The sequence below is a fragment of the Rhinatrema bivittatum genome, chromosome 7 (assembly GCF_901001135.1).
Source record: "Rhinatrema bivittatum chromosome 7, aRhiBiv1.1, whole genome shotgun sequence".
Classification (NCBI taxonomy): Eukaryota; Metazoa; Chordata; class Amphibia; order Gymnophiona; family Rhinatrematidae; genus Rhinatrema; species Rhinatrema bivittatum.
In genome coordinates, this window is record NC_042621.1 from 94,800,253 (window position 1) to 94,821,941 (window position 21,689).

At 46.3% G+C, this 21,689-nt stretch overlaps 1 protein-coding gene across 1 annotated transcript in view; it reads left to right on the plus strand.

The window, feature by feature from the left end:
• LOC115095272 (protein NLRC5-like) overlaps positions 1-21,689 on the plus strand; it is a 243,503-nt gene that overhangs the window by 66,202 nt on the left and 155,612 nt on the right. Inside the window, exons 13-15 of the mRNA XM_029608725.1 lie at positions 2,461-2,523; positions 11,384-11,467; positions 16,859-16,942. Coding sequence (XP_029464585.1) covers positions 2,461-2,523; positions 11,384-11,467; positions 16,859-16,942 — 231 coding nt within the window. The remainder of the gene's footprint in view (positions 1-2,460; positions 2,524-11,383; positions 11,468-16,858; positions 16,943-21,689) is intronic.

Sequence of the window (21,689 nt, forward strand, 5' to 3'; positions counted from 1 at the left end):
TTAGAAAGCAGGCCTGAGGAGGCCACAGAGCAAAGCTAGGGCAGAAGGCCTGAGAAGGCCACAGGACTAGGCAAGAGTGGAAGGCCACAGGTTAAGGCTAAAGCAGAAAGCCAAAAGGTAAAACAAGGCTGGAAGGCCCGGAGGCCAGAGAGCAGTCCAAGGCAGGAAAGGGCCAAGCAGAGAGCTAGGGAACTCAATGCTAAGGCAGTCAGTATAGCTAGAAGCAAGGTTAAATAGGCAGAGTCATGGGATCACAGAGATTCTGACTGAAGCGAGAGTAGGAGCAGCTCCATGGGGATCTCTGGTGGTTGTGAGACTGCATAACAGGCAGGATCACAACAACCAGGCTAAATTTGTGCAACTAAAATTGCTCCAGGTGAGAAAGGGGCAGATCAGGGTGTGCTTTCTTAATTTAGCTGGATAGCATGATATTCAGCGTTACCTGTGTAACGTTGTGATAACATTCCATCTGCACAAATACTTGTAAATGTATGTGAGTAGATTTGACGGGATATTCAGCAGTGCTTTTAGCCGAAGAGGTTTCATTGAGTATTTGGAGAAAGATAACTGTATAAATGTATCCAGTTACGTTATCCATTCGGTGGACTTTTCAGAATTGACCTCTTAATATAGGAATTAATTTTCCTTTTGTAGCACTAAGGCAATAACCTGTGCACAATCATGAAAGGACTGGATGTCAAAAGGATTTAAGTGGATAAAACCTGGTTTATGGGTGCAACTTACCCTCTGAAAATCAACTGGGGGGAAGGCACTGCTTGGAAAAGTTTTGTGCATAACCCAATTGCTCATGTACTTTTATGCACGCTCATAAAAAGTATTCTAGAGGGGTGGAGAAAGGGTTTGCATGCATCCTTTTTGATTTTCAGAAGCATGCACACAGCTCTACAGGCACAAAGTTACCCCTTCTCGGGAGCAGGCGTAACTTTCTACAGGTATTGTTGGCACATGGTCTGAGAGACACCGGCAAATTTTCAAAGAAATGTGGACTAGTTTGCTGATACAAAGTACCTACAGCCTTTAGCTGTATGCGAGCTGCTTGAAAACAACCCTCCTCCACATGGACAATTTGCAAAAGCCATTTACCCAGGTAAGCTGGCTGTTTGAAAACTGCCCACTCTCAATGCAGATCATGTCACCAGCAGGCTAAAGGACACGTGGGATTGTTGAATTGGTTTTGCTTTTAAACATTCAGACAATGACTCTATAAAATACCCTGTAAAGCTAATAACATTCAGGACTGTTAGTAAATGCTAAAGAAAAATAGAGAAATCTTACAGAGTGGATGTATGAAAGTACAACTTCACATAGCAGATTCCAGAATGAGCTGGGCTTAAATGCTCGTTGATGTGACATTATAGATGCATTAATTTCATAGTGCTGAACATCCTGACAAGGTAAAAATAATTGTCAAATTATGTATCTCTCTGGTAGCACATGTTCTTTTTCTTAGCCACTGACGCTAAATTCTACTCGGACACATGCATTAGGCCCTTCAGGGGGTCAGAAGCCAACTAGATGAATTAGCAAGTAGCACATTTAAAACAAATTAGAGAACATTTGTTTTCATTCGAAGTAAGCACTGGAATTTGTTGCTGGAGGATGTGGTTAAGGCAGTTAGCTTATCTGGGTTCTTCCTGGAGGAGAAGTCTTATCTGGGTTCTTCCTGGAGGAGAAGTCCATAAACTGCTATTAGTCGAGCTAATTATTACTGGCATTAGTAGCATGGGATTTGTTTAATGGTTGGGTGCTTGCCAAGTAATTGTATCCTGGATGGATTGACCACTGTTGGAAACAGGATGCTGGGCTTGATGGACCTTCGGTCTGACCCAGTATGGCAACTTCTTATGTTCTTAGATGACAACCGCCACATTAGAGGAACATTGCTTTTTCCTCTGCTATATAACAGGGAATATTTCAACAGGGCTTAGGGAAGGGCTCCACTGAAATGCCTTTATAAACCTGAGTAGTAAGAACATGAAATCATTACCAGAGTCATTGACAGCCAATGATAGGGAAGCCTTTGTAATGTTATATTCTGCTTACACCTGTGAGCCCTGGCAGGATGTATTTCCACCCTCTTAGGAAGGTGTACTGATGCCTGCAATCCCCACCACAAGATGGCGCACTGCCGCGGCCAGTTACATAAAACAAGTGGCTCACCCAGCAGGGAGTCCCTCCCAGTCTCCCATAGGCACTTGCCTACTCTGCCTACCGGTGAACCCGCATTTGCCTGTGAGCTTCCAAAATGCTAATACCTCCTACTGCGTGACATAAAAATCAAATCAAAGAAAGGTTATGTTATCTGTTTTAAATATCAACTGAATAAACCATTCGCTGTTACTTTATTCAAATTCATTTTTTCCAGGCTCTCTCTATGAACGCAGTAGTTCCATACACTTGTACATAGATCTAATTTTAATACGTATATGTTTGTTCTAGGGATGCATTTCCGACTGGCAGAATATTAAAAACCAAAGAAAAGCAAAGATTTGCCGTACTCAGGTAAATACAGCAACTTCATTTCGAGTGGGATTTTCCTCACTTTTCTGTAAATTATGCACGGGACGGTGTAACTGGGAAGTCCTTTCTAAGAAGGGGTAGGATCTTAATGTGTCTCCCTTCCCCAGACACGTCGTGGGCGCAGTCTAGGTTCTTTAGTCTCACTTGGAGGTCCAGACTCTACAGTTCGCTAGAGTCTAATTCAATGGCTTAGGCCAGAAGGGTTTCCCATCAGACAGATACAAATATGAGTACAGATTAATCTGGCTTCCGGCAGTGAACGCCAGCCTTGCTTTCTGAATCTGCCAAATTACCTGGCTCCCTTTAACTAGACAAAGTCCTACCAATGGAGAAAATCCTCAGAGACCCCTGCCCTGGGTGTGGGACCTCTACTGCTCTCTGTTTCTAGCAGTTTGGCTTTTTTAAATCCAGCTGGATGCTTAGCTCGGAGTCCCTGAAGACTAGAAAGCCCATCAGGCTCCTTCCAGCTCTGACTCAGTTTCCTCCCTGGGCTTCAGTAAGTCCTCTAGAGCTGCTGCTAGAGCAGAGCTTCCCAAACCTGTCCTGGGGACCCCACAGCCAATCGGGTTTTCAGGATATCCACAATGAATATGCATGAGATAAATTTGCATATACTGAATCCCCATGATATGCAAATGTATCTCATGCATATTCATTGTGGACATCCTGAAAACCCGACTGGCTGTGGGGTCCCCAGGACAGTTTGGGAAGCCCTGTGCTAGAGACGAAATATCTAAACTAAGAGGCACTCTTAGTTCTCTATAGATGGTTATAGAACAGATCCGATAGTTAGATTATGTTTTTAAAGGCTTAGTTGGAATCTGTTACCCAGGTAGACTGAGTGAATCTACATAAGTAGATTTTCAGTTGCCTGAAAGAGTGCATAAACTTGTACAACATACGTACTTTAGGTACATTTACAAGAAGTGTTTTGGGGACATGGTTAGAAATCACAGGCATACATTTAGGTTTAAAATATCCCAATAGAACACAAGAACAGCAAGATTCAGTTTCACAGTTTCTCTGTACCCTTATCTGTCTATTCATCTATTATACATAGATCTCGTATACATTTACAAATGCATTTTTTCTAGAATTTTTTTTTCAAAACACATTTAAATGTGCGAAAACATATTAAAAACTCAGTTCTATGCACCTATACGTGTAATGCAAAAAGCACACACTTAACAAATTTACACCTCTAAAGTCTATACTCTATGATATAGTTTCTACAGCAACAGAATATTTTATCATAATATTATAAATTCACCACATTTTTCAAACGATCCACTCTATTTCACTTATTTTTCTTGCTTCTCTTGGTTTTCTGTACCACCATGCTTCTCGGACAATCCATCTGCTATGCTTCTCTTAGTTTTAAAAAGATATCCGAGCGTAATAGACACACTGCTAACTCATGTACTTTATGCTATTGTTCAAAACATTTAAATGTATGCACAGCCCTTTTAGCTGTGTAAAAAATTGATCTTCAAATGCAGTGGGGTGAATTTTCAAACAGATATGCCCCCAAAAAAGAGCACATATGCCTATATGTGTGTATTCTGTATTTTACAAATGGGTCCCATACATGTGTCAGTGCATCTTCGCAAGTAAAAATATAAGCAAGAAATGTGGGAATGTTAAGGGCATGTCGGGGAGCAATTTTAAAAGCGACTTGCACACAAACGTCATCAACACTGCACGATTAGATTTACTGCAGCTCATTTGAAAGCCAAAATCAAACTTTCATAGCGTTTTTCAACTTGGTATTTGGCGAGCTGGCTGCTGTGCGTGAGTGGACAAGGCAGAAGGCTTAGGGGAGGGGGAGTGAGTTTATCTGGGAGAGACTTGGTCATACTGTGGGGGGGATGGGAGTGAGTGCACCTGGGACAGACTGGACTGCACTGGGGAGAGGGGAGTGAGTATACATGAGAGTTACTGAGCCATTCGGGGGGCGAGGGGGGGGGGGGCGGCTGAGTGTACTTGAGACAGACAGGGCCATACTGGGAAGAGGGAGCCAGTGCTGGAGAATCTATTTTGAGGAGGGACAGAGAAAGAGGAGAAGGAGGAGGAGACAGAGGTGGAGGTATCCCTTACAGAGAGTATACAGGACCAGGGCACAGTTTTTAGATCTGTCAGAGAAGCAAGTTATGTGCAGGTACAATATCCACCGGTCACGGCAGCCACGCCATGACCAGCATACTTACCTCTGTCCCAATCCCGTTATGGCCACCGTTGTCCAGCTCCTATGCGTGCACGCACACCTCTTTTATTTAACTGCACCAGGGCAGGAATACCGCTTGGCACACAGCAATGACCTCAGCATCCAGCAACAATTTAAGCGCTCAAGTCCCTCTGTTTTGTTGCCTCTGCAACAGGTCATCCTTGCTTCGTCTTGGTGCCATTTCCTTGTTCCTGCCTCTTCTCTGACCCTGCCTCCAGCTCCTACCTTATCTCCTTAGTCAGAAAAGGCCAATGTGAACAAGTGCGATTTAAAAAGCTTCCTGAAGCGGAGAATTCATTGTTTAGTTATGTATAATAGAGCTGAAGTTATAGAGGTATAAAAATTTGAGAATACTGAACTTTCCAAAAATCAAGGTTTATTTCTGCAGCTGAAATATTTAAAAAGTATATATATAGGGGTAAATTTTAAAACATACGCACGGGCGTACATGTGTACGGGCTACCCGGCGCGCACACATGTACGCCCGATTTTATAAATCCACCGGATTTACACAAGTAGAGGTTTTAAAATCCGGCCCATAGTGTCTTACAATTAGCTCAGGATAAGGATATAAAGTTCTCTAACTGTTGTTGTCTCCCTGAGTTAAGAAGGGAGATGAGGCCTGAAGGGAGCTTAGAATTGTTTGTGCCTATATAGTTCTAACTTATCTGAATTTCTTCAGGATTCCCAGGATGCAATCTCAACCAGGGCAACTCTATTAGTTTCCTCTATTTCGGATATGGATAAGGAGATTGTATTTAAGCAGAACTCTAGAAGTGCACGTTTGTGCCAGAGCGGGCGATCCAGCCTCCGAGGCAGCCTCTACTGCTGAGGGGGGCTGTGCAGATTGAGGTGGCTCGTGTCCTCCTTTGCCCAGCAGTGTCCTGAGCTCTGGGGGCAGAAAGGGGAGGAGGCCCTACAGGGAAGGGGGGAGAGTTATGGGTGGGGCAATAGGCCCAGGGCCTCCCAAAGAGGGGGAGTGGATTCCTTGCCTCTGCTGTGCCCATTGCTGCTGGTGTTTGAAGTGTTGGCTGCTGCTCCCCAGAAGTGGGCACAGCAGGAGGGGCTGGGGACTCCTCTTCCTCCTCCTCCTTCTCCTCCTCCAAGCTGGTGTTCTCTGTGAAGACATCAAGAGGTGGGTGTTAATCCATCATCTCATATGCTCCAGGGTGTGAGATGCATGAATGCACAAGCAGTTGGGAGAAGTGGAGGCGATAATAAGTGCACCCGTGTCCTATGGTGGGTGGTAAGGTCATAGATAGGTTCCCAGAGGTATGAAAGCTTCTATAAAGCTGTTCTTGATATCATGATGGCTAGGTACTGATCGGGGCTCGGAGGTAGGGTCAGTATCCGGGTGGTATGTGTTGGGGTGTGTTCTAGTTAATGAGACGTCAAGGGCCAGCTTGCTGTCACTAGTTTATGGGTGTTTGTTGAATGGGAGCCATTAAGTTTGCCTGGTAAGAGTATAAGGAGTAGAATGTAATACCCTCTTGAGATCAATGCTATGCCAGTGAGTGCTTAATGACAGTGCTGTCCCTGAGCCAGAGAATAGACACATATGAAGTAACTGTGCATGAGGGCTTCTGGAAGCTGTAGGCAGAGACAGTCAATAATAGGACCAATGATCTATACAGGAAATCGATAAACCTTATTGATATCTCCTTGATGGTCATCTTATGAACTTACTTTCATGCCCCTCCTGCCAGGTATGCAGCTGGTAGTGCAACTTCATTTCCCTTCCCAGCTCCCAGGCCACCTTCTTGAGGTCCTCAGAGAAATAGTAATACAAAGCAATTTATTCAATGTAGCTTAATCAGTGACCTCAAGAAAGATCCAAAATACACAACAGCCCCACCCAACCCCATTGACTCCTTAATCCAACTCTAGCATTTTATTTATTTATTTAAAGTCTTTTCTATACCGTCGTTAAGCGGATGCCATCACAACGGTTTACAATAGGGCACAAAAACTGTGTTGAATCCAGTATCTGGAATTCTAAACTCTTAAACAGGTGCCGTTAATTTACTGTAACAAAGTTTCATAAAAAATAAAATTTTAGTTTGGTGAGTGTTCTAAGTCATGTCCAGTTTCCTCTTACTTGGCTATAAGATATCGTACTACTTTATTTTGGTTCTTTGTTGTTTAAAAAAAAGGAATAGTTTAGGATAAAGTAATGAGAAGCACACACTTAAAGAAACAAGGTGTGTGAGTGGGAGCTAGACTGACCCATATACCCAACCCCTCACATCTTTTCAGTGCAAGTTACCTTTTTTTTCCTTTTTATCGGGCACACACACTTAATAAAGCACACTAACTAAAGATTAGCTTGCTCCACAATCTCACCCTCCCCAAATCGTTAAGTCCAAAATTACCCAGTAAAGTGATACTCGCCAATCCTGTTCAGCCACCAGTAATGACTTCTTTTGCTTTCAATGCTTTCTCAGATTAGAGCAAGTAATAAATCTTTTATTAATAATATTAATAATAACTGTGCAGCTGCAGCCAAAAAAGCAAATAGAATGCTAGGAATTATTGGGAAAGGAATGGCGAATATCATAATTTCTCTGTATCGCTCCATGGCGAGACCACATATTGAGTACTTTGTGCAGTTCTGGTCTCTGCATCTCAAAAAGGACATGGCGGAATTAGAAAAAGTACAGAGAAGGGCGACAGAAATGATAAAGGGGATGGAATGATTCTTCTATGAGGAAAGGCTAAAGAGGTTAGGGTTGCTAAGCTTGGAGAAGAGATGGCTGAGGGGAGATATGATAGAGGTCTATAAAATAATGAGTGGAGTAGAGTGAATCAGTTGTTTACTTTTTCAAAAAGTGCAAAGACTAGGGGACTTGCAATGAAGTTAGGTAATGCATTTAAGACAAGTATGAGAAAATATTTTTTTTTACTCAATACATAAACTCTGGAATTTGTTGCCAGAGGGTGTGGCAAAAACTGTTAGTGTAGCTGGATTTTTAAAAATGTTTGGAAAAGTTCCTGGAAGAAAAGTCCTTAAACCATTATTAAGGTGGAGCTGGCGAAATCCACAGTTTATCCCTGGCATAAGCAGCATGGAGTCTATCGACCTTTTGGGATCTTGCCAGGTACTTGTGTTCTGGATTGACCTCTGTTGGAGACAGGATACTGGGCTTAATGGATGTTTGGTCTGATCCAGTATGCAAATCTTATGTTCTTATACTATCATAGAAATTTTCAAAAGCCATTTCCCACCTTAGGTGCACTCAACGTGGGTAAAACCTATTGATAATTCAATGGCTTATATTGTAGCAATTTTCAAAAGCCCACTTGCATGGTTAAAGTGCAATTTTAAGCATGTAACTGCTTTTGAAAATCGGGCCCCAAGCGTACTACATCTAGGGCTCTCCCCTGATTACATTCTTTGGCCACCAGATCAAAAAAAATTGATGAGATTCGTCTGATGCTCCCTCAGATCATGTAATCCATCGGACTCTAGAGACTGCGCTATCCTCTGTTTTAACTGCAGTTCCATTAATTTGCTCACCATAGGGGTCAGACTAACCAACCTGTAGTTCTCCCAACTCTTCCTTACTTCCACTTTTGTGAACCAGAATCACATTCACCTCCAGTCCTCTGAAAATTGTCCTGACTAAAGAAGCATTGAAAAGTTCAAGCAGTGGAGCTGCCAGAACTTGTCTAAATTCCATTAATGCCCTCAGAAGGATCCTGTCTGGCCCCATTGCTTTATCTACTTTAAATTTAGCTAGCTCCTCAGGAACAAACTTTCTGAAAATTGATTAGGGTTTACCTCACTTCCAATCCAGGCCCGATGCAAGCGTATTTGGCACCCAAAGTGAACCATCGGTTATACACCCCCTCTCCATCTTACCTATTGGTGGCAGCTCCAGCACAGCACCCCCTCCAGGCAGTGGCAGTGGCTCCAGCACAGTGCTCCCTTCTGACAGTGGCAGTGGCTCCAGCACAGGACTCCCTCCTGGCAGTGGCAGTGGCTCCAGCACAGTGCTCCCTTCTGACAGTGGCAGTGGCTCCAGCACAGGACTCCCTCCTGGCAGTGGTAATGGTTCCAGCACAGGACTCCCTCCTGACAGTGACAGTGGCAGTGGCTCCAGCACAGCACCCCCTCCAGGCAGTGGCAGTGGCTCCAGCACAGTGCTCCCTCCTGACAGTGGCAGTGGCTCCAGCACAGTGCTCCCTTCTGACAGTGGCAGTGGCTCCAGCACAGTGCTCCCTCCTGGCAGTGGTAATGGTTCCAGCACAGGACTCCCTCCTGACAGTGGCAGTGGCTCCAGCACAGCACCCCCTCCAGGCAGTGGCTCCAGCACAGTGCTCCCTTCTGACAGTGGCAGTGGCTCCAGCACAGCACCCCCTCCAGGCAGTGGCAGTGGCTCCAGCACAGCGCTCCCTTCTGACAGTGGCAGTGGCTCCAGCACAGGACTCCCTCCTGACAGTGGCAGTGGCTCCAGCACAGGACTCCCTTCTGACAGTGGCAGTGGCTCCAGCACAGCACCCCCTCCAGGCAGTGGCAGTGGCTCCAGCACAGCGCTCCCTTCTGACAGTGGCAGTGGCTCCAGCACAGCACCCCCTCCAGGCAGTGGCAGTGGCTCCAGCACAGCGCTCCCTTCTGACAGTGGCAGTGGCTCCAGCACAGCACCCCCTCCAGGCAGTGGCAGTGGCTCCAGCACAGTGCTCCCTTCTGACAGTGGCAGTGGCTCCAGCACAGGACTCCCTTCTGACAGTGGCAGTGGCTCCAGCACAGTGCTCCCTCCTGGCAGTGGTAATGGTTCCAGCACAGGACTCCCTCCTGACAGTGGCAGTGGCTCCAGCACAGCACCCCCTCCAGGCAGTGGCTCCAGCACAGTGCTCCCTTCTGACAGTGGCAGTGGCTCCAGCACAGCACCCCCTCCAGGCAGTGGCAGTGGCTCCAGCACAGTGCTCCCTTCTGACAGTGGCAGTGGCTCCAGCACAGCACCCCCTCCAGGCAGTGGCAGTGGCTCCAGCACAGCGCTCCCTTTTTTAGCAGTATTAGATTTGGTATCCCCCGAAGTTTTGGTGCCCTTGGCGGTTGCCTAGCGTGACTAATGGAAGCACTGGCCCTGTTCCAATCCTATGGGGGTAATTTTCAAAAGGAGTTACGCATGTAAACGTAACTACTATTGTAGCAATTTCCAAAAGCCATTTACTGGAGTAATGTGCACTTACACAAGTAAATCCTATGGACAATTCAATGGCATATATTGTAGCAATTTTCAAAAGCCCACTTACTCAAGTAAAGTGCATTTACTCGAGTAAAACCCTGTTTTACTCGAGTAAATGCTTTTTAAAATCAGGCCCTATGAGTGTACATTTTGGGCCAGATTTTAAATCTTACGTGCGGGCGCAAAAATGTACACCCGATTTTATAACATGCACGCGCTGCCGCGTGCATGTTATAAAATCCGGGGTTGGTGCACGCAAGGGGGTGCACACTTGGGCACCTTGTGCGCGCTGAGCCCGATGGGAGACCCAATGGCTTTCCCTGTTCCCTCCGAGGCCGCTCCGAAATCAGAGCGGTCTTGGAGGGAATTTTTCTTTCGGTCCCCTCCACCATTCCCCCCCCCCCCCACCCTACTTTATTTTATTTTTTATGCTGCCGGCCGGCAAGCGAACCTCGGCACGGCCGCTGTGCTGGAGGACTCTGTTCCGCCCCCGGTCTGCCCCCGTCCCCGTCCCTTTTCAAAGCCCCGGGACTTACACGCGTCCCGGGGCTTGCGCGTGCCGCCGAGCCTATGCAAAATAGGTTTGGCGCGCGCAGGGGTAGGTTTTTGGGGGTTACGTGCGTATATTACTTGCGTAACCCTTTGAAAATCTACCCCTTTATGTGGTCCTGCTTCTGGCCCTTCCACAGTGAAGCACCAAATGGAAATATTTATTAAGCAGTTTTGCTTTTTCTTCATCAGCCTCTATACATTCCTCCCTTTCACCTCTGAGTCTCACAGTTCCACATCACTAACCTATCTTAAAAAAGGCTTGTCCCTCTCCCCCTGCCCCATTTCAACATACCTGCTGGTTTTTTTCTTTCATTTGCGTCTTCACTCTGCTGATTACTTTCTCAGCTTCTCCAGATGTTGTTCATGCCTTCCTCTTTCTGCGATCGCTTGGAATTTATGAATGCTAAAATCTTTTTTATCTTTTCTTCTCAGTGGCTTCTTTGGAAAACCACAGCCAGCTTCTTTTTCCTCTCACGCTTACTTACTTCTCTAACAAAAAGGTTATAATATCGCTTTTTAGTTTTGCCCTCTGCTTTCCTGCTTTTTCCCCCTCCAGCTGCCAAACTCCTTGAGTCACGCTCCCGTTTTAATAAAACACAGTTCCACTGAGCTGGAAGCCCAAAGCAGAAGGAGGAAGCTTTTTTGAAAACAAAATGAACAAAAAGGAATTGCATGTGGTTAGCAAAATTTGCCTTCCGTCAGCACGTACTATGTATCAGTTCAATAATGAAAATCCATGTACCCCTTTCAGTCTTAGAATGGCTGTCCGCACAGTTTGTGTTTTGTCCAGTCTCTTTCTTTACATAAGGGTAAAGGAGTCTTCATTTAATATTTCAGTTAGAAAGCTGTCTCAAATTATTGCCTGTGTGTTTTGCAGACTTACTGATTGTGCTTTTCGTGCACATCACTTCGAGAAGCTGTGGCGGGTGATCAGGCAATGCACTCATTTATCAGAGCTGGAGTAAGTGAAGGTTCTGCTTCAATATCTTGTAAAGTTCTTGGACAAAGCGGCGTGATTGTCATGTTAGTTCACTTGCATGCATGGAGAGGTTAACAAAGAAAAAAAAATCATCTAAGGTGATATCTTTCTAGAGGGCAATTTTCAAAATGGTACTTAAACGGGTAAAATGGCTTTTTGATAATTTCCCAGTCTGTATGCGGGTAAAAGTTATGTGTGGTGTGCTACAATTGCACGTGCTTTCATCTGCATTGAGCGAAGGTGATTTCTGGGGACATGGGTTAAGGGCAGGAAATGCAATAACGTGTGGAGTTTTGGCTGGAAAAAGTGCCTGCAGAAAAATGAGGTATAAATCTTATGGATGAGTTTTCCTTTGTTAGTTTTCAAAGGGAATGTGCATGCATGCCATTATTATTATTATTTATTAACCTTGTTGAATTGCATTTCTTACATATGTCTGTCAATGCGATGGACTTTGCACCAGTGTGAGTAGTTTTGAAAATTGTCCCCTAATTGGACTAACGTAATACATTTCTTGACTAGCTTTTGGGAGTTTGTCATCCCTTCCTCAGATCCAAAACGAAGTGAGCAAAAGATGACATTTGCTAGTTAATACAAGTCAATCATTAAATAAATAAATCACAATGGTAATGTGAAGGGGAAAGGAGATGGGTTGATGTTATAGAGTGGTAAGAAGCTGACAGGTAGTAGAATTTTGTGGTAATTTTCAAAAAGATTTAAACACACAAACCCTGTTTCATACACATAAGACGCCTTTTGACAATCAAGCGGAAGGTTTTGCGGGGAAAAGTGCGTATGAATCTTGATTTTGTTCATACTTTTCCCCACACTCATGGTGGGTGTTCCAGGGGGAAGAGTTGGGGGCAGGTCAAAATAGGAGGTATCTGGATTAAGTGGTGGAAATTAGGGATGTGAATCGTTTTAGGACGATTAAAATTATCGTCCGATAATTTTAATATCGTCTTAAACCGTTATGGAACACAATACAATAGAGATTCTAACGATTTATCGTTATAAATCGTTAGAATCGTGAGCCGGCACACTAAAACCCCCTAAAACCCACCCCCGACCCTTTAAATTAAATCCCCCACCCTCCCGAACCCCCCCCCAATGACTTAAATAACCTGCGGGTCCTGCGACGGTCTGGAACGGCAGCGGTCCGGAACGGGCTCCTGCTACTGAATCTTGTTGTCTTCAGCCGGCGCCATTTTCCAAAATGGCACCGAAAAATGGCGGCGGCCATAGACGAACACGATTGGACGGCAGGAGGTCCTTCCGGACCCCCGCTGGACTTTTGGCAAGTCTTGTGGGGGTCAGGAGGCCCCCCCCAAGCTGGCCAAAAGTTCCTGGAGGTCCAGCGGGGGTCAGGGAGCGATTTCCCGCCGCGAATTGTTTTCATACGGAAAATGGCGCCGGCAGGAGATCGACTGCAGGAGGTCGTTCAGCGAGGGTTCCGGCGCCTCGCTGAACGACCTCCTGCAGTCGATCTCCTGCCGGCGCCATTTTCCGTACGGAAAATGGCGCCGGCCATACGCGTATGGCCGGCGCCATTTTCCATACGAAAACGATTCGCGGCGGGAAATCGCTCCCTGACCCCCGCTGGACCTCCAGGAACTTTTGGCCAGCTTGGGGGGGGCCTCCTGACCCCCACAAGACTTGCCAAAAGTCCAGCGGGGGTCCGGAAGGACCTCCTGCTGTCCAATCGTGTTCGTCTATGGCCGCCGCCATTTTTCGGCACCATTTTGGAAAATGGCGCCGGCTGAAGACAACAAGATTCAGTAGCAGGAGCCCGTTCCGGACCGCTGCCGTTCCGGACCGCCGCTGGACCCGCAGGTTATTTAAGTCATTTGGGGGGGGGTTCGGGAGGGTGGGGGATTTAATTTAAAGGGTCGGGGGTGGGTTTTAGTGGGTTTTAATGTGCCGGTTTTGCGATTTTACGTTTTTTTTGATTTTTCACGATTTTTCACGATATTTTACCCCCCCAAACGGCAACAATACGATTCCCTCCCCCTCCCAGCCGAAATCGATCGTTAAGACGATCGAGGACACGATTCACATCCCTAGTGGAAATGTGGGTGACCTGCTAGAGCTGTCAGTGAACTGGTGATTGAAAGTACATACACAAGTATTTTCACAAGCGGGTTATACACGTAAATGTAAATGCAGAACGTTATACCTGCTCAGGAGCAGAGGTAACCTCCTAAATATATTCCCATGCGCATGCCAGCACAACCTGGGATTTAAAAAAACAAACAAACTTGTACTTCTCTGCTTTGAAAATCCAAGCTGCTGAAAATAGCCCTCTGTCTGATAGTGAATTAGAAATCCCAAGGCTCTCTTAAGTCCTTTTTTATGAGTTCCAAAGTGGTTGATTATAGGAAGGACAATTTTCAGCAGCCCACATTGGGATAAAGTTTGCGTGCACAAAACACACATAGACTTTATCGTAAATTTTCAAAGTAGATGTTAATAAGACTGTTTTGAAAATTTGTGAGTGTGCATGGTACCCAGCATAGCATGTGCACATGTATTTATATCCACTCACTTGCAGGTGTAAATGTGAGTAGATTTACACACATAGAGGCCAATATTCAAAGCACATTTAGTGTTATATAACCGGATAAGTTAGACCTTCTCAATAGCAGGTCTACACCTTTTAGACAGATATGACTTATCCACCGAAATAGTGATTTCTATGGGGATATTCAGAGCATAGCTGTGCTGCTAACTATCCTTTCTAAGGGCAGAATTCATCATTCTTCGCGGAATGATGAATCCCACAAAAAAGGGGGAGGGCGAAGGGGGGGCGGGCCTGCGAAAGACCGCAGCCGTTCGCACCGCAGCGGTGCGATTTCGCCGGCTGCAGTGCAATCGGCTGCAGCCTTTCTCAGCAAATAGCAACACCGTAAAAGGTTGAGCTATTTGCTGCGCTACTGCCGGCGATAATGTTCCTCACGTTATCACCGGCAGCGGTGCCGCGGCCGACTCCTCCCCTCCCCGCCCTGACTCCTTACCTCCAGCTAATTTACATCCTATCGCACGCGAAAAGGCCCTTTTCACACGCGATAAGGTCCTAACGCACGTGATAAACGTTTAGAAAATAACACCCTAAGTTAGCCGGATATATCTATCTGGCTAACTTAGAAAACCGGCTAACTTCTGAATATCTACCCCATACTTTTGAAGACTGAAACTGTGCATGTAAATGGTTTCCTCGCCCCAATTCTGCTCCTTTGGAACACCTCTTTCTAGCGCGGGGAAAAGTGTGCATGAAATCACTTCTGCACATGCTTTTTTGTGCATAACCTCCTGGGCAGTTTTTAAAAGTTCATTTATGTGTACAAAACCACGTTTTATGCATTTAAATCCTTTTCAAAATCAGGTCCTGTAACTTCAAATCTTTATCTTACATTCCTGTATTCTTTTGAATTTACCCTTTAGTAAAAGGCCAAAAGCTAAAGGCAAGAATAAACTTACATGGACAAAAAAAAAAAAATCACACATCACAGTGAAGAGAAGAGCAAAGCAATGCCTCCGTGGCAGAACAATTTTCGGGACCAGATTAAGGCATCAATGACCTTCTGATCTGGATACTAAAGGGTAAATTCAAAACAAGCCAGCAATAGGAGATATTTGAAAGGTAATGGCCTCAGGGGCGGATTTTAAGAGCCCTGCTCGTGTAAATCCGGCCAGATTTACGCAAGCAGGGCCCTCGCGCGCCAGCGCGCCTATTTTGCATAGGCCGCCGGCACGCGCATAAGTCCCGGGGCTTTTTTAAGGGGGCGTGTCGGGGGCGTCGCCAAATGACGTGGCATTTTGGGGGCGTGATGCGGCGTTTGGGGGCGGGCCCGGGGGCGTTCCGGGGGCGTGGCCGCGCCCTCCGGAACAGCCCCCGGGTCGGGTCTTGGCGTGCCAGCAGCCCGCTGGCGCGCGCAGATTTACGTCTGCCTCCGGGAGACGTAAATCCATGGATAAAGGTAGGGGGGGTTTAGATAGGGCCGGGGGGATGGGTTAGGTAGGGGAATGGAGGGGAAGGTGAGGGGAGGGCGAAAGAAAGTTCCCTCCGAGGCCGCTCCGAAATCGGAGCGGCCTCGGTGGGAATGGAGGCAGGCTGCGCGGCTCGGCGTGCACAGGCTGCCCAAAATCGGCAGCCTTGCGCGCGCCGATCCTGGATTTTATAAGATACGCGCGGCTACGCGCGTATCTTATAAATCCAGCGCCCTTTTCGGATGGGATAGAGGCTTATCGCTCGCAATACAGCTGTATCGCGTGCGATAAGCCTTTGATAAATGACCCCCTTAACTAGCTGCTTCAAAAAGAAACTCAAAACCTGGCTCTTTACAAAAGCCTACACTTAATGTTTTCGCTCAGAGCCACGTCCCAGAACTAGACTCACTCATTCATGCATTTCATAATCACGTTAACCAGATGTCTGATGCCGCAACTCTTAATTGTATTTCTTAGTCTCATATTCCCAATCGTTAAATTTACGGCATGCAACACCATTACCTTTTAAGTCAGATGTAACTTCAGCTTTGAAGGCTACAAACCTTGAAGATGTAACCGTTAGTTCTTGTAGATTTAAACCTTATTCTGAAGATGTAAACTTAGACTTTGAAGACTGTAATCTGTAAGCATTTGTATTTATTGTAAGAATTTGTATTTATTATTTAGCTATTTACTTTGATCTGTTACCACTTGGTCCTGTTCTCTCCTTTACCTCAAGTTCTAAGTTCCTACAAAGTTAGCCTTGTTATTTTATACCCACTTGTTTGATGTAATTTTCCAATATTGGTTCTGTGTAAACCGAAGTGGTATGTACTAGTACATGAACTCAGGTATATAAAAGCCTTTAAATAAATAAATAAATAAATGGCTGAATATCGGCCTCAAAGTCTTTAGTGAAGTATGCACTATAATCACTTATTAACTGAAATTTTAAAATAAATGCTCAATGACACTTCTCGAGGCATAGTTAAGTTTTTGCAGATGTGTGTGTTAATGCAAACTGCTGTATTTAAAGGAACTGAATAGCATATTTTTGCATTTTAGCAACTCATGTGAATATTTTGTGCATTAAGCAGCATTAATATTGAAAAAAGCCCATTAACACAAATGTGTTATTACCACTTTTTTAATGTTTGTGTGAGTGCTAACATGTTTTCAAAGTAACTTACAAAGGTTTGTATAGAAAATCACTGACTGAGGAGTTAGAACGCTGTTGTTTCATAGATCAATACATTAGCCATAGGTCAATACATTTGTTTCATGGATCAATACCTCCTCTCTAAAAGTCTATGTACTATAGCATTATCTACTTTGGATTTCTTCCCAATGCTTTGTAAAAAAAACATGAATCTTTTTTTGTCATAGTTTATCAAATAATTCTTTAAAAAATAAGGGATTAAAGAAGTTGATTCAGCTGCTTCCAGAACTGGAATCATTAAAGATATTACAGTAAGCATAAATCTTATTACCACACAGCCAATAATTTTATAGTCTTTTTCATAAATGTTGTAAAATAATGCCTAGGATCAGAATCGTGTTAATACTAAAGAGCAGGGGTGGCCAACTCCACTCCTCGAGAGCTACAAGGAATATGTATGAGAGAGATTTGCATTCAATGAAGGCAGTGTATGCAAATCTATCTGATGCATATTCATTGTGGATACCCTCAAAACTAGGCCTGTTTGTGAGTCTCAAGGACTGGAATTGGCCACCCCTGCTATAGAGGATATTTGAACAACTCTGGATTGTGTAGACAAAGATATGTTTTATGCATAAAATGAGCATTGTTGGTAAGTTGTGTTTCCTAGTGTGTAGACAGATGGACTCAGGACCAGTGGGTTATGCTCCCCTGCCAGCAGATGGAGACAGCAGGGCCTTGCACCGCCCCCAGCCGCAGCCCCGACTCCTCCTCCCCCCCCACAAAAGAAAACTTACAAAATACCTGTTGGTCCAGGTGGGGGCCCGAGAGCGATCTGCCGCTCCCGGGGCCTCAGCTGCCACTAACCAAAATGGCGCCGGTGGCCTTTAGCCCCTACCATGTGACAGGGGCCAACCAATGGCACCGGTAGCCCCTGTCACATGGTAGGGGCTAAAGGCCACCGGCGCCATTTTGCTTAGTGCAAGCCGAGGCCCGGGAGTGGCAGATCGCTCCCGGGCCCTCCGCTGGACCACAAGGGGGGCGTCTGGAGGGTGGCACGGTGAAGCAGGGGCTGGCAGAATTTTGAAAGGGCACTTTTTGCCCTTTCAAAATTTTGCCGCCTGCTGCGGCGCCCCCTAAATTGCAACACCCTAGGCACAGGCCTAGCTCGCCTAGTGGTTCCTCTGGCCCTGGGAGACAGAGGAAGCTAACGTCACAATATATATAACCCTGCAGTGATCCCAACCTGCCAGTATTCTCTGTCTCCAGCAGATGGTGGAAGTGCATCTCCCTATAGGGTCTGCTGTGAATTTTGGAAGTAGAATTTTAAATTGAGAGATGAAGGCCACATTCTCCTGCGGTGATACCTAAAGGTCCCTCCTTCAATTGAGAAATTCCTGAGGTGCTTTCCGTGGTCCCTCAGAGGTGTACCTTGGTCCGGTAGCCGGTTCCTGGTGTGAATTTTGCCGATTGTGCAGCTGAAAGGCAGCGGGTACAGGAGGCCAAGCAAGGCAGTGACAGCACATACCCTCTCCACCCGCACCGGAGACCATTTATGTACTCAGCCAGTAAGCACTGAGCTCCAGTAAATTAAAAAAAAAAAAGAGGAAATTACTTATAGAGACAGATAGGGGTTTTTTAGGCCTTCTTTCAGTCTCTGTGCTCGGCGTGCCATTTTGATATCATTCCTGCTCCCGTCGGGGTTGGGGAACCTGGGCAGCCTGGTGGGTTGAGTGGCCCCCATGGGCTAGGTCCCGCAGTAGGCATTTTCTCGGTATACCACGTGGTAGGCCGCAGCAGCCTTTTTGCGCTTTCCTGTGCGTGCCTTACTGCCCTCTACAGGACGTCAGTGTGTGCCATGTATCGGTTCTGTGCGCGCTGCGCTATGTGTGACGTTTTCATGCACAACTTTTTGGGCATGGTGATACACATCAGCGGGGTGCATTAGTAGTGTGTGCACTTTGCCGTGTTTCATTCTGGGGCGCATTGAGTTTGTGCGTGCAACTTTTTAAGTGCGAGCCATTTGAATGCACAGTTACTGCCACTCATGGCGCCGGTAAGCAAGAAGCCTAAGTGCCTTTTTCTTTGTGTTGCCTGTCATATTAGGGCTTCTCAGCCTGACCTGTCTTCAAACATGTGTCAATGCTGTTCAGATGCTCAGGGAGGGTTGTCTTCCTCGGATTTTGCTAAGCCTCCCATTCTGATGATGGCTTGTTACGGCTTTGGCTGGAAGTGCGCCAGATCATGGTACTCCCATGACCGGCTCCTCCACAGGAGATGGTAGTTCAGTTGGGCCTGCTCCAGTACCTTCAGGGTTTGGTCTGGATCCGGCTGCTTTTTCTTGGGTAGTTTTTTCAGGCTTTACAGGTCTTTGTTCAGGCACAGACCTCCACTTCGCCCACTCCTGTCAGGTCAGATCCTCAGCCAGTGGCCCCTCCCTCTTCCAATCCTACGGTTAAGCTCTGTGGCACACCTCGGTTTGCCACAGGTATTCCCTGTGGGGACCCAGATGACACGGATGATGAGGCAGATCCTGATTCCTTGGAAGATGGGGAAATTCCTCCTGGTTTGGAGCCGTATCAAACCATGTTATGGTTCTTTCATAGGGATGAACTTCCGGCCCTAATTTCCCAGACTTTGAAGATGCTGGGAGTGCCTGGGGCAGATTCTATGTCAGAGCCGAAGAAGAATCCCATTTTGGTTTCCTTGCATAAAGCCTCTTGCTTTTTTCCTGTTATGGACGCCATTCAAGAATTGATTGATCTTGAATGGAAAGCCTCGGAGGCAAGTTTCAAAGGGGGTCGGGCATTGGAAGGCCTATAACCTCTGGATCCAGCGGTGAAAGAGTGACTGCATTTTCTCAAATTGGATACGCTTGCCTGCGCTATCTCTAAGCAAACAACTATCCCCGTGGAGGGAGGAGCAGCCTTGAAAGATGTGCATGATAGGCGGTTTGAATCTATCCTTAAGCAGGTCTTTGATGCAGTGGCAATGACCTTGCAAATTGCTTCCTGTTGCGTTCTTGTGGCATGGTCTTGCCTGCTCCTCTCTCAGGAGATGAATGATTCGGGAGTGAATTCCAGAGCAGTTATGGAACCCGCGACTGCCTTTAGGTAGATGCAGACTGTGATTTGGTGTGTACTTCAGCCAGAGGAGTGGCTTCAGTGGTGGCGGAATTAGTCAGCTGACGCAGCCTCCAAAGCTAATCTCACTAAAATGCCCTTTAAAGGCTAACTCTTGTTTGGAAGCAAGTTGGAAAAGCTGGCCAGTAAGTGGGGTGAATCTCCAATTCCCTGGATACTGAAAGATAAGAAGCAATTGCAGTGCCCTTTTTCTGTAAGGGTTGTCTCAGAGGCTCCAAGCGTTTTCATCCCTCCAGGAACCCAGCTTTTCGGTAGGTCGCAGTCTTTTCGTTCCCAACAGCCCAGGAGAGGAGCAGGCTCGGGTGGCGGACTGTCCCAAGCTTCCCAATGAAGGTTTTCCAACCCACCTTCATGAGGAGGAGATAGGGGGACACCTATCTCTCTTTTATCAATGGTGGGTCAAGATTGCATCGATCTGGAGGTTTCTGAACCTCTCCGAACGTCAGATCACCTATTTGTCCTTCATGGTGGAAGGAAGCAAGGTGAGCCAGCTTCGCGAGCTACAATAGCTCGCTGGATTAATGAGGTGATCACGGCCGTGCACGTGAATGCTGAGAAGCTATTGCTTACTCAGGTTAGGGCTCATTCCACTAGGGCTCAGGCAGAGTCATGGGCAGAGGTTAGTTTGTTTTCTCCCGTTGATATCTACCAAGCTGTGATGTGGTCCTCCTTACACACCTTTTCCAGGTTTTATCATTTGGATGTGCAAGCCCGGGAGGACACAGCCCTTTCACGTGCGGTATTGACTGGACCACGGGCAGCCTCCCGTCCTGCTCGGGAATAGCTTTGGTACATCCCTCTGGTTCTGAGCCCAGCTGTCTACACACTAGGAAATGGAGAAATTACTTACCTGATACTTTTGTTTTCCTTAGTGTGGACAAATGGATTTGGCTTCTTGCCCTCGGCTGCCACACGAGTGTGTCAATAGTCCTCCTGTGGGGCTCTGGGTCCCAAGGGATTACTGGTAAATGATCATCCAGTCCCTAGATTGGGGTACCTATACTCTTACTTGAGTTCAGTGTTTATGTTGGTTGAGTACAGTTCTGGTTATCTGTTATTAATCAAGTTTTTTACTAGTCTGTCCACAGTTGCTTTTGAAGAGAATACTGGCAGGCTGGTGTCACTGCAGGGTTATATAGACTGTGACATCAGCTTGCTCCGTCTCTATCTGCTGGCAGGGGAGCATAAACCCACTGGTCCTGAGGCCAACTGTCTACACTAAGGAAAATGAAATTATCAGGTAAGTAATTTCTCCAATATTTTTTATTGGACCAGTAGTGTTGAGCTTTTGATGCCACATGGGGTAATTTTTAAACTCTTCCTGGCAAGCTCACAAGTAGTTTATAATTGTGGACATGCAAGTAGATTTTCAAATGGAAACTCCCAATGGAAGCTCTGTTTAAAAACTGATGGAATTATGGGGACTTCAGTGTAGTGTTTGGTATGTACAGGGACGGCCCTAGCTTCTGCACCGCCCTGTGCATAAAGTCCACGCTGCCCCCATACCTCCGCACCCCCCCCCCCGAACCACCCTGACACTGCCTCGCTGCCCCCTGCCCCCCCCCCCTACTGTTGTGCGGGCAGCCCTCTGTTTCTTTGGCTGCCAGAAGAGGATATGAGCTCATATCCTCTTCCGGGGGCTGAAGAATGAAAGACCGCCACCTACCAGCCAGCCCGCCACCTCCCCAGGTGTGCCTCTCTGTGCAATTGCATGGTTTGCACACCCAGCTGCGCCACGCCTGGGTATGTGGGCGAGTCCCACATAGAAGGGAATAGCATTATAACTTCAATAGGGTATAAGTAGCCCTGAGGACCAATGAGAGTTACACAGACCACTATTTGTACTATTCTATCAGGCCAATGAAATATTGGCAGGCACTTATGACTGAGTGCCTGCTCTCTCAACGTGCACCGA